Raw genomic sequence first — 13,137 nt, forward strand, 5'->3', positions numbered from 1 at the left:
ATGAAATTGAAGTTTTTTTAAAACGTTAATTTTAAATTTTTTTTATGCAGCTCATTTAAATTTGTTTTTAGAAAGACCAAATTTATTTGTTTCAATATTTTAGGTGCAGTTTTATTTGAATTGTACTTTGAAACTAATCTTTAAATCTAAATTTATGTTTTAAAGGCTCGTCTTTTAAATCATTTTATTTAAAATTATAAAAATATTTGTGAATATCCATTATTACATAGAAGTATAAAAAAATTCATACATATAATAGATTATTTTTTCTAGACCAAGCAAATAACAAGTAGGTCCATTCGACCTGTCGTCAATATCTATCTATCGATGTGTTTTAGGATGTTTGTGTTATCTTTGTAGTAATGTTGCTGACTCGAAAATTTTGGATCCTTGTGTTATATTAGGAATATATCTTGGTTTTAAACTTAACACAAAAAGAATATATATGATTTTCATAGAGGTGTCAAAATAGGTTGAAACTCGTGAGCCAATTCGACCCATCACGGATTCGAATCAGGTTGGGTTGAAATTTTTTTACAAATTTTAATACGGCTTGATTTTTGACCCAGCCCAATTAGAACCTGTTTCACCCGGGTTGACTCACCAACCCACATATAAAGGATTAGACAAGTTTTTTTTTATTAAGTTGGGCTTTACATTTGGATCATGTTAGAGTTTTTCTTTTAGCCAACACATTGATAATTTGTATTTTTGTGATTTTGGTTTATATTTAGAGTTTAACATCCTTTTGGAATGTATTTTTGGATTTATTGAAGTTTATTTAGATTTTAATCAAAATTATAATTTATTTTTAACTAAATATCAATAAATAATTATATTTTTTTTAATTAAGTGAGCCAGTGAGCCAACTCGTTTAACCCACCAACATGTGGTGGGCTAAGCTGGGTTCAAATTTTTTTGGCTGGCTAATAAGTGAATCGGGTTGGGTTGGCTCACTAAGTGGTCAACTCGTGGTGGGTCGAGTCGGGCTGGGTTACCTATTTTGACAACTCTAAATCTCTAAAATCATGCCATTAATGTTTTCCAAAATGTTTCCTTTCATGAAGACCATTTTCCATATGTTAATTGAGGAGTAACAATTGTTAAAATTTGCCATTTTTTGTGACTGAATTAGAGACTAAAATTTTGGTGGGTTAATTGGTTTCTAATACTTTAAGGTGACCAATTTTTCAGTGATAACATAGCGATCACAATTTCACTGGCTATTTAGCCATCAATTTTGAAATTGGTGACTAACTGTTTTGCGACTAGGATTTTCGTCACTATTTATTTTCGATGACTAAGGCTGGTAGCGACTAATTTTATCCATTTAGTGACAAATTTCGTCGGTGGCTAAAATATTTTTTTCTTATAGTGAGATTTAAGGAATGAAATATGTCAAAACCCTCAAAATAAGAACTCTAAAATACAAGAAAGCAATAAGAGACAAGGAGTGAGATCAGTGGATAAAAAGTCACCGAGAGATAAAAAAAGAAAATAAAATCAAGATTGAAGTCACAGAGAGATAAAAGAAGAAAATAGAATCAAAATTGAAGTCACAACAAGATAAAAAAAGAAAAAAAAATATCAAAACTAATTATAAAAGAATGAAGATAACTAATCATTATCTTTTTTCTAAACAAAATTATAATTTATTAAAAAAAGGTTTTAACTCATTAAATATATTTTTAATATCAATAAAAATTAGCATACACTAATACTAATTTAATTAAATTTTATTCTCAAACATAAACTTATAGTTAATTTAATATAGGTATATAAGTACCATTTTTTAGGCATTTTTTTTATCTTAGACATGATTTTGTAATTAATTTAATAAAGATATATGTTGGAAATAAAATAATATTTAATATTTTTACTTATTTTTATAATAAATAATAATATATTTTATTTCAATGGAAATAAAAGGTTTTACAAACTTAAAATAAATATTGTAAGAAATATATATTCTAAGAAATATTATTTAGGGCGGTGGTTATGATATTGATATAAATAAACAATTTTAATAATTAAATAACTTTAATTTTTTTTAATTATTTTTCAAATGAAAACTTAATGAATTTAAATTATAATTGAATGAATTATATGTTTGTAATGTTTGTAATACACATATTTTGTTACAATGTTTTTACCTATAATATAGCAGCAAAAGTAACACTTTTACCCCAAATTATTTGTTTGATTAAGGTTTCTTGAAAACACTAAATGCAATACTTCTCATTTAATTGTAAGTTTTAGCTAATTAAAAATCGATTAATTTATCAAGCACTAATTAATTACAATTTTAATAAATTAAATTTGTATAATTAATATTATTTTCATATAATCGTGTAAAAAAATATTTTAAATAAAAATTTAATTAATTAAAATTTGTTATAAAAGTAAAAAGTAAAAAAGTAAAAAAGAAAATAAAATAGTAATTATCTAAATAATGAGCTGATTTTACACTCAAATCTTTTCATTTTAAAGAATATCATTCTCACCCTACTCCTCCAAATTTATCATTGTAAATCATCTCAAATCACTTTATACAAACACGTCTATAAACACGTGTATTCTCATTCTCTATTATAGTAAATTGTTAAAAACAAACATAGATTAATAGAACTACCCTAAATCTTCTTCTCTCCAATTGAGGCATGTATGGTTGAGGTTTTTGAGATACAGGGACTAAAGTTTTGAACTCCAATTGAGTAATTGTTGATTAGGGTTAGGACTTTTGAAGTGATCAAAGAGTTCCTTATGTTATATGCTTCAACAATCTTCTCCAACTTACAAGGAAAACTAAGAAATTATCATTAAAGTCAATTTCAACCTATAATGTGATATTTGTAAATTGTCCAAATGAATAAGTGATTAAATTAATATAACAAACTGAGAATTAAAGACCACATTACTAAAAGGTTATTAATTATTAATAAATATTAAAAATAAGAAAATAATTCATAAAGGAAAATTAAAGACAGTGTTAATAAGATTGAATTATATATGGATATTAAATATTACTTATTAATAATTAATATAGTATTTAAAGGATCTTAACAAATTTATTTTTTGAAACGCACTTATAGTATGAAGGACATATATATGAGTTTTACTAAAAAAAAATGAGTTTTCACTTTCTGACATTTTTTTTTTCTAAATTCTGACTCAAATTTCATATGGTAACTTATTCTCATCTTTGTTAACATTAATTAAGAAAATATTTGTCAAATTGATTTTATTCCTTCTATTTACATGTCAACTTTAAATGCTCTTGATATTAACCAAGACAATGTCTAGAGAATACTAATTAATATAATATTTAAAATATAATTAATTATAATTTTTCTATACTAAAGATTAATGAATGTAATCCTGAACATAATAGCTAACTACAATTCTAGCATTATCCCAATTTAGGCAACAATAAATTTCAAAACAACATCTAAATTGTAATCAATAAATTATTTAAAACACAATAATTGCAATCCACTCCTAGATGACAGGCAATGTATAACAAGTAATTAGAAGTACAAATTGGAACAATTCAGTATGCAATTTTTCACATAACATAACTCATTTAAACATAATAACTAATTATAACTCTTCCCTCTTAACAAAAATATAATAATCATTTATAATTTATTTTTCTTTTACTGTTGATTCATATAATCCATTTATCCTTCAATTATTTAATTCCTTCTTGACTGGTAATGGCTATAAAGAGACAATTTCACAAGGTGATCCAATATGTACTCATTTTATTTGATACATTGAAGGATCCTTCAGAAGAAATGATCAAGATATTATTTTTTGTACTATGGTTGGTAAATAGTCATGATAGTCACAAAGTTCATGCTATTCATATAGATGATATGGAGATAGAAAGACAATTACAAGTCATTAACAAACCCTTTGTCAAGAGTATCCAAGTACATATTCTTCTTCTATTTCATTCTATTCTACTTCACGTACGATTAATTTTTTTGACATACTTTAGGTATGATTAATATTTTTTATATATTTTGTGTTTTGAATTTTATAGACAGACTTTGGATATATTGTTGATTGTGTTGATATTTACAAACAACCAGCATTTGATCATCCTTTATTAAAGGATCATAAATTACAAGTACATTCTCTTCTCTTAATATTTTTAAATGGGATTAACTTTTAGTGAATTTTTTTACAATACTTGTTTTATTTATTTACAGAGAAAACCTTCCTATCGAGATTCATTTGAAAAGATAAGTATGAAGGATTCATCAAATGAACTCATATTAGGATTTCGGAAAGAGAAATGTCCAAAAGGAACTGTTCCCATTCGGAGAACAGCAAAAGACGAGCTCATTCAAGGAAAATTGTCATTCTATAATCAAAGCATGGTTCAAGATGTTCCTGGTGTTCATGTATTTTTTTTTCTCATGTTTCAGATTTTGTAATTTTATTTATATAGAATGCATGTCTCTTCTTGTTTTTTTTTTTCATTTGAATTATAACCTTTTTTTATTATTATTTGAATCATTATTTAATTGAATTTTGTAGATGGCAGAAATATATGTTACACCAAATTTCGGTCCTTTTTATAAAGTTAAAGGATCAAATAGCATTTATAATCCAAGACTCAAGAACAAGAATCAAGAAAGTATTTCTCATATATGGGTTGAGAATGGAGGCACTAACAAAATCGCCTTCGGGCGGCATGTAAGTTTTAATTTACATAATCATTTGAGTGAAATATGTTTTTAATCTTAAATTTAGATGTAAAATTGAAATTTGTTCTTAATTTCAAACTTTGATACATTTTGATCTCTAAACTTTAAAAATTGTGTTAAACTAAATTATAAAGTATTTCATCTCTGCACTTTATGAAAATCATGTAAAACATCTCTCCAGTAAATAACACATGAATGTTATATTATAGTTCATCATAGTAAAGTGTTTGTGAAGATGTTATTTTACATAACTTTCATAAAATATAAAGACTAAATATTTTATGGTTTAATTTAGAGACAAAGGACAACTTTTAAGAATATTTGGATACTAAAAATAAATTTAACTTGTTATTTTTTTTGTTGAAAAATGTATAGCTTTTAACATTTATTGTGTTTTTAATCAATACTTATCATTTAATTTGTGTTAAAGGTGGCTCCACTAATATATGGTGGCAATACTGCAACTTATTTCTACTCAGCATGGACGGTAAGAAGAGACTTATTTATTTGTTTTTAAACTTTACTTTCATTTTTCTAGAAAAGATCCCTACTAACCTTGGAGACTTATTTACTTGTTTTTAAACCCTAAACTTTACTTTCTACATGATAATTTTGTTTACTTAATTATTTAATATTCATAAATGTTGCAGTCGGATAATTTTAAGAAGACAGGATGTTACAATCTCCAATGTTCAGGTTTTGTCCAAATTAATCAATATAATTTCATTGGTTCACGTGTGCCGAACGTATCTATCTACGGAGGGACAGCCGTTGAGTCTGTATTTTCTATTTCATTGGTAATGTGAACTCCTACAAACTTCACAATCAACTATATATAACTTTCACTATGGAATGTTAAAGATAATGTTATGTAACTGACAAAAAGTATATGCATTTTCAGGATCGAAAAACTCAAAATTGGTGGTTGAATATCCTTGGGCATGATATTGGATATTATCCAGGAAAATTATTCTCAAACTTGACTTCAGCAGAGAAAGTGGGGTGGGGTGGGAGAACTGTTACTCCTCCTGGCAATTATAGTCCTCAAATGGGATCTGAATATTTTCCTGATAACAACTTTGTTCATGCATGTTACTTTAGACTTATCTCCATTCAAGATCAAGAAAGAACAGATTTTGGACCTACAAAACAAATGACAAATGCATTTGTCGACAATTCAGATTGTTTTAATGCCGAACACTATGGAGATGAAGGAGGATATGGCGGAAATTCTCTCCAATTTGGTGGACCTGGTGGCAACTGTGGCAATTAAATCAACAGAGCATTTATATCGAGTCCAGATTCTTTATTGGTTTTGTTGGTATTGTCCTCTGTTGAGCATTAAAAATATACTATGTTGGTATTTTAAATATCTTTTTCATATATTTTAAAACGTCAAAATTAGTGATAATCAATATATTAAAAGGCACAGTAGAGAAACAGAGAAACAGCAAAAAAATTCCAGCAGAAAATCCAAATTCATTTATATATCCATCCATGAATAAACATTATGAAATCTTTAACATTGGCTTTTGCTTCTAAACTTTAATTAATTTTTTTCCTTACTATTATTTTCTTTTTCTCTTTCTCTCTTTAGCTCTCAATCCTCCCAAATTTCATTCGAGTTCTACATTTTTCATAAAAATATAAAGTTAAAATATAATGAATGTTTTCTATAGCTATGAACTCCGACTTGTGATTGATTATATATGCAAAGAAGGTACAAAAATGAACTTTGAAGTATAAGTTGACATGGTGAAGCTTTATGAATGAATAATTTATGTTAATTTATTTTTATCAATAGTGAGCGCATAATAATTTTATATAGTTGGTAATCATCATGTGATAGAAATTATTATATATCTAACTAATCACCTGTTTATATAGGTGGAAAGGAAATTACAAAAATTAGGTGAAACAACTTAGAATATGTGGTTAACAATAGAGGATGGAACAATATAAAATGTTGAGTACTCTAAGGAGATAACAACAAACATTCCAGTACTAATAGAATTTAATAGTAGAATATAGTAGTAAGGTGAGAATGGTAAATGATCTAGTCTCACGAGAGTATAATAGCAAATTTTTAGTTCACCAAATGAATAGGTTTGAAAACTTCCGTACTCCGAAGGTTTTATGTGCGTTCAATTCAACTCGGTCCAACATTGATTTGAACAAATTCTTATCAAGTTAACGTAGATACAACTCTACTTAATGCAACCTCATCTAACTCAACTATATATAGTTTTATGGTTGTTATATTAGCAAGATGTCCTAAATGTTTTCTTTATTTACAATGAGTCAATAATAATTAAAATATTAATCAATTATATATATATATATATATATATATATATATATATATATATATATATATATATTCTTTTTATTTCATTACTTTCTTGTATTATTTCGATATTGGTTCCTTTTTTGTCAATAAAAAAAAGAGTAAAATTAAAATATATATGAGATATTAAATCCATTTACACAATTTAATAATATTCTTTTAAAAAATATAGACCGAACAATTTAATATTTTATTTAATAGATGGAGGGATCGTGAAGACAAAATGATTAAGATATTTTATCTTTGTATGTGGTTGGTGAATAGCCCTGATAGTCATAGAGTTCATGTCATTTACATAGATGATTTGGAGATAGAAAGATAGTTACAAGTCAATAATAAATCATCTCGTTACAAGATATTTTTTTAATAATAACTAGTTTTAGTTAAAATAATAATTAATCACTATAATAATCAATTTAGATATGAATTTATAAATTAAAAATCATTGATAACTAAAATATTTTAAAAAATTATAATTAGTTTCTAAATTGGTAACTAAAATAGTTTCTATTATGAATTGGTCTTTAATTTAGTCACTAATATTAACTACCAATGGTTATCAAAAGAGTTAGTCTCTGTATTGAACTTTAATAAAAAAAATTGGTATTTAAACATATTTTTTGTCACTAAAATTTGTTATTATTTAAGAATTTTTTTTTTAATGTTTGTCAAGAATATTGAAATACATATTCTTCCATTGCATTTCGTTATACTTTACGTACGATTAATTATTTTTTATATTTTAGGTATGATTAATTATTTTTGTATATTTTTTGTTTTGAACTTTATAACCAAAGTTTGGATATATAAGTGGATATTAATAAAAATATTAAAAAACATAAATAAATATGTGTATTAGAAACAATTTAAGAAATGAAATGACAAAAAAATGTATAATTAATGGTATAATAAGATGAGAAATACTTTAGACATCTAAATTTTTTTTTCAAATATCAAGTTAGTTGATGGTTGAAAGATAACAAAAATTATTTCACTGAAACAAAAGAGTTCTTCAAATGAAATAATAGAAGAATAAAAATAAATTTTATATATTAGTTAGTAAATTAAAGATTTACACTATTGAACACTTAAATTGATAATGTTAACATTCTTATATGAAAAGAGGATATACAATAAATAAAAATATTAAAAAAAGTAGAAATATTCAAATTGAGACACAAACAATGTTTAATTGACATACATCATTTAAAAATAATTGCATAAATGTTGTGATAGGATGGAAAATATATTGGAGATATGAATGAATTTTATGACAAGTCAAACAATTAGAAGAAATAAAAAATAGAAAGCATATATATATATATATATATATATATATAAAATAGACTATGAGTATTTTAATAATTTATGCAGGAACGTGACGGATATGTACATCCTCATCCTTATACCCAATTTGAAAAAGTCAGGTATTCTCTATACACATACATACCCATTCACAATCAATGTAGGAATTTTCCGTAAAAACACAGGTGCCAGTTTATTTATCGTCCCACTCATTTCTCTTAACTTTCTAAAAAAAAATTGGAATTGTTCCTTGTATTAACTTGTCAACTTCAAATGCTCTTGAGTATTATCAAGCCAAAAAAATCAATCCAATATCTAGACAATTCTATTTAATATATAATTATTTAAATATAATTAATTACAATTTCTCTATAATAAAGGTAATCTTGAACATAATAGTTAATTATAATTTCTGCATTATCCCAATTTAGGCAACAATACATTTCAAAACAACATCTAAATGTAATCAATAAATTATTTATAACAGAGTAATTGCAATCCATCCTCCATGATGACATCAATGTATAACAATTAATTATAATTAATTTGATATAATTCATGCATTTGAAATGCAAACTATTATAATTCAGTAGGAAGTTTTTCAAATAACATAACTCATTTAAATACAATAATTAATTGTAACTCCTATCTCTTAATAAAAATAATATTTTTAGCAATAAAAATAACAATAACTTATAACTGATATTTTTTTCCAATGCTGATTCATATAATTCATTTATCTTTCAATCTTGTATTTCCTTGTAATTATTTGTTGACGGTTAATGGCTATAAAGAGACAAGTCCACAAGGTATCCAATAGACACTCATTTTATTTGATAGATAGAAGGAACTGCAGAGAGAATGATCAAAATATTGTTCTTTGTGTTGTGGTTGGTAAATAGCCATAATAGTCATAGAGTTCATGCTATTCACATAGATAATTTGGAGATAGAAAGACAATTACAAGTCATTAACAAACCCTCACTCAAGAGTATTCAAGTATATATTCTTCTTCTATTTTATTCTATTGTACTTTAGTTTTGATTATTCTTTTTATATATTCTATATTTTGAATTTTATAGACAGAGTTTGGATATATTGTTGATTGCATTGATATTTATAAACAATCAGCGTTTGATCATCATTTATTGAAAGACCATAAATTACAGGTACACTTTCTTTGCTTATTATTGTTAAATGGATTAACTTGTAGTCAATTTCTTTTATAATACTTGTTTTATTTATTTACAGAAAAAACCTAGTTTTCAAAACTCGTATGAAAAGACAAGTACGAAGAATTCATCGAACGAACTCATATTTGGACTTCAGAAAGAAAAATGTCCAAAGAGAACTGTTCCCATTCGGAGAACAACAAAAGATGATCTAATTCAAGAAAAATCGTCATTTTATAATCAAAGCATGATTCAGGAAGCTTCTGGTGTCCATGTATGTTTTTTCTTATATTTTAAATTTGTAATTTTATTTGTACACAATGTATGTCTCATTCTTTTTTTATTTGAATCATTATTTAATTCAATTTTGCAGATGGCAGAAATATATGTTACAGAAATTTTTGGTCCTTTTTATCAAGTTAAGGGAACAAATAGTATCTATAATCCAAGAGTCCTTAAGAAGAATGTAAATCAAGAAAGCATTACTCATATATGGGTTCAAAACGGAGGCACTAACAAAGTCGCATTTGGATGGCATGTGAGTTTCAATTGATATAATTATTTTTATGATAAATATTTTTTTCCAAACTTTTATAAAAAATTGTCTTTTCACCCTTAAGACCAAATTATAAAATATTTCGTTCTTACATTTTATGAAAGTCATATAAAATATTTCTCTAATAGACGACATGTGGAGGTTTTAATATAGTTGACACTAGAAGTATGTTTCTCACATGGAAAAGAGTCCACATGTCGTTTGTGAAGATAATATTTTACATGATTTTTATAAAATGCAAAAACTAAATATTTCATTATTTAATTTAGGAACAAAATACAGTTATTAATAATAGTTTAGAAAGTAAAAATATATTTAATCCATATTTCTTTTATTAAAAAATATACCCTTTTACATCTATTATGTTTTAATTTACATTTTTCATTTAATTTGTGTAAAAGGTGGCTCCACAATTTCATGGTCGTGATACCGGAACTTATGTCTTCTCAGCATGGACAGTAAGAAGAGACTTGTTTACTTGTTTTTAATCTACTTTTTTTATAGTAAAGATCCTTACTAAACTTAAACTTGCAAAATGATATATTATGCTATATGTTACTTTTATTTACTTAATTATTTAATATTCATAAATGTTGCAGTCGGATAATTTCAAGCAGACAGGATGCTACAATCTTCAATGTTCAGGTTTTGTCCAAATTAATCAAGATAATTTCATTGGTTCACGCTTGTCCAACACATCTGTCTACGGAGGGAGACTGATAGAGATTGCAATTTCTATTACTATGGTTTGATGCCTATACAACTTTCAATGTGAATATTAAGGATAATGTTATGTAGTTGACAAAATCTATATACATTTTCAGGATCGAATAAATAAAAATTGGTGGTTGAAAGTTGGTGAGGAATATATTGGATATTATCCAGCAGAATTATTCTCGAACATGGCCTCAGCCGATCGAGTGGGGTGGGGCGGGAGAACAGTTACTCCTCCTGGCCTTCCCAGTCCTCAAATGGGATCTGGAATTTTTCCAGATAAGAACTTTTATCATGCCGCTTACTTTAGGTTTATCTCCTTTCAAAATGAAGAAAGAAAAGATTTTGAACCTAACAAACACATGACAAAGGCATTCATCGACAAATCTGATTGTTTTAATGTCGAACACTACGGAGATGGAGGAGAAGGACTCGGAAGTTGTCTCCAATATGGGGGACCCGGTGGCGTGTGTGGCGATTGATGATAGGAAGATACAACTCTCTAAGGAGGTGAAAATGAATCAATAGACCATTTCTAGCCATCCATGAATAAACATTATGCAATCTTAAACATTGGATTTTGCTTCTAAAACTTTAATTATTCATATTCTCTTTAGCTCCCAATCCTCCCAAATTTCGTCCAAGTCTTATATGTTTCAAAAAAATATAAAGTTAAAACGTAATGAATTTTTTTTTCTAGTTTTGAAACTCTTACTCATGATGATGTATGCAAAGAAGGCAAAAAAAAAATGAAACATGGAAGTATAGCTAACAACATGGTGAAATTTTACGAATAAATAATTCATTTTATCTTAAATTAATTTTATCAATAATGAACCAATAATAATTTTATATAGTTGGTAATTATATAGTACTACAAACATAAAAAATGAAAGTAATATAGAAAATTTATACTTTCTATGTTAATAGAAAGACTGTCATAGTAAATCCACCTAAACCAGCATAAAATGTGTAAAACTATGATAAAATTCAGATTTTATAAATAATGATAGTTTTGATGAGAACCATCACAGGATATCTGATTTTTTATGAAAATTCTAATAGTAAGTGTCATTGTATCTTCAACACATGTAGATCATATATCACTTTCCAGGACAAATACTCAGATATCTAATAGTGTAACTTATTATGCTAGATATTCATAGACATGATATAGAAAATATGACTTCCTATAACAAGTATTACTAGATTTGACATAAAAAAATATATATATAACTTACTCTGAGAGTTAGAGGCACACAAGGTATAGTAAATCAATTTTTTTTTTATGATAATTACTGTAATAATGGTTAGAGAAAGTAAGTGTGTTTTTTTTTATTATTATTTTTGCCAATTTTCATGCATTCACAATAATATTATTCACCTACATGCAATAATGTATAATTTACCATTTCATTGATAATTAAACTTTATTATCTAACATATTGTACAAAAAAGACTACACAAAAAAAAATCTACAACTTAAGAATTTTACATAAACTTGATAATGTTAATTTTTACCATTATCCAAGCTATATTTCATTAGCAAAATCATCTCTTCCAAAGCTTTTAACCTACTTAATCCTCAATTTTACCTTACTTTTGTAAATAAATACATTTTGGGTTACATTTATCTACATATACCACTAATCCCCATTTTTTGTGTCCTTTTTGTAGATGGGAAGCTTTGTCCAAAAATCCAGATTAATGAGTGACCCGAAATAGCAAGGAGAAGAAGAAAAATGTCAACAGGAAACGCCTGGCGACACGAAGCAAGCGCCAGGCGGAACAAACCGCCAGTCAAGCGCCAGCCAAGCGCCAACCAGGCGCCCCTGTTACGAACCGCCTGGCGGTAACTGGACACCGCCGGGCGGTAGCTGCCAGTTTTGCCCCCTGTTTGCCCGATACCGCCTGGCGGTGAGACCTTGCCGCCAGGCGCCATTGTTCGCTGATGTGGCAAGTTGGCTCCTTTTCTTTTGTTTTCGCGAGGGGAAAAGTATCTTTGGCATTTTGGAGGCACGAAGAACACATTTGGAGAGCTTGGAGGAGTGCTAGGGCTTGTGGGAACAGCTCCATCTTCCTCTTTGTATCTCTTTCTCTTCCATCTCTTCCATTTTTAAGCTTGAGCTCTCCATGGCAATGGAGAGCTAAACCCATTTTTGTTGGGGTTAGATGTAGCCACGAAACTCTTGTGTAAATGCAAATGTTTTGATTATATATATGACTCTTTCATTAATTGCTAGTCTTCTTATTTCTTCACTTAAAGCTTGCATTGATTTAGCCATCTCTTGCATGATTTTTGGTTCATGGGGTGTGAAAATATCT

The 13,137-nt window shown here is 26.9% G+C and overlaps 2 protein-coding genes across 2 annotated transcripts; both read left to right on the plus strand.

Annotated features, from left to right (window-relative positions):
• The first annotated feature begins 3,716 nt into the window (after nucleotides 1-3,716).
• Nucleotides 3,717-5,991, plus strand: LOC114195114. The gene is made up of 6 exons (XM_028085506.1): nucleotides 3,717-3,935; nucleotides 4,049-4,135; nucleotides 4,218-4,412; nucleotides 5,149-5,205; nucleotides 5,369-5,515; nucleotides 5,620-5,991. Exons 1-6 carry the CDS (start codon nucleotides 3,717-3,719, stop codon nucleotides 5,989-5,991), a joined length of 1,077 nt encoding a protein of 358 aa, XP_027941307.1.
• A 3,161-nt stretch (nucleotides 5,992-9,152) lies between these two features.
• Nucleotides 9,153-11,294, plus strand: LOC114195115. Its single transcript, XM_028085507.1, has 7 exons — nucleotides 9,153-9,179; nucleotides 9,453-9,539; nucleotides 9,622-9,816; nucleotides 9,916-10,080; nucleotides 10,500-10,556; nucleotides 10,698-10,844; nucleotides 10,923-11,294. The coding sequence occupies exons 1-7, from the start codon at nucleotides 9,153-9,155 to the stop codon at nucleotides 11,292-11,294; spliced, it is 1,050 nt and encodes a 349-aa protein (XP_027941308.1).
• The last annotated feature ends 1,843 nt before the right edge of the window (nucleotides 11,295-13,137 follow it).

Source organism: Vigna unguiculata, chromosome 8 (assembly GCF_004118075.2).
Source record: "Vigna unguiculata cultivar IT97K-499-35 chromosome 8, ASM411807v1, whole genome shotgun sequence".
Classification (NCBI taxonomy): Eukaryota; Viridiplantae; Streptophyta; class Magnoliopsida; order Fabales; family Fabaceae; genus Vigna; species Vigna unguiculata.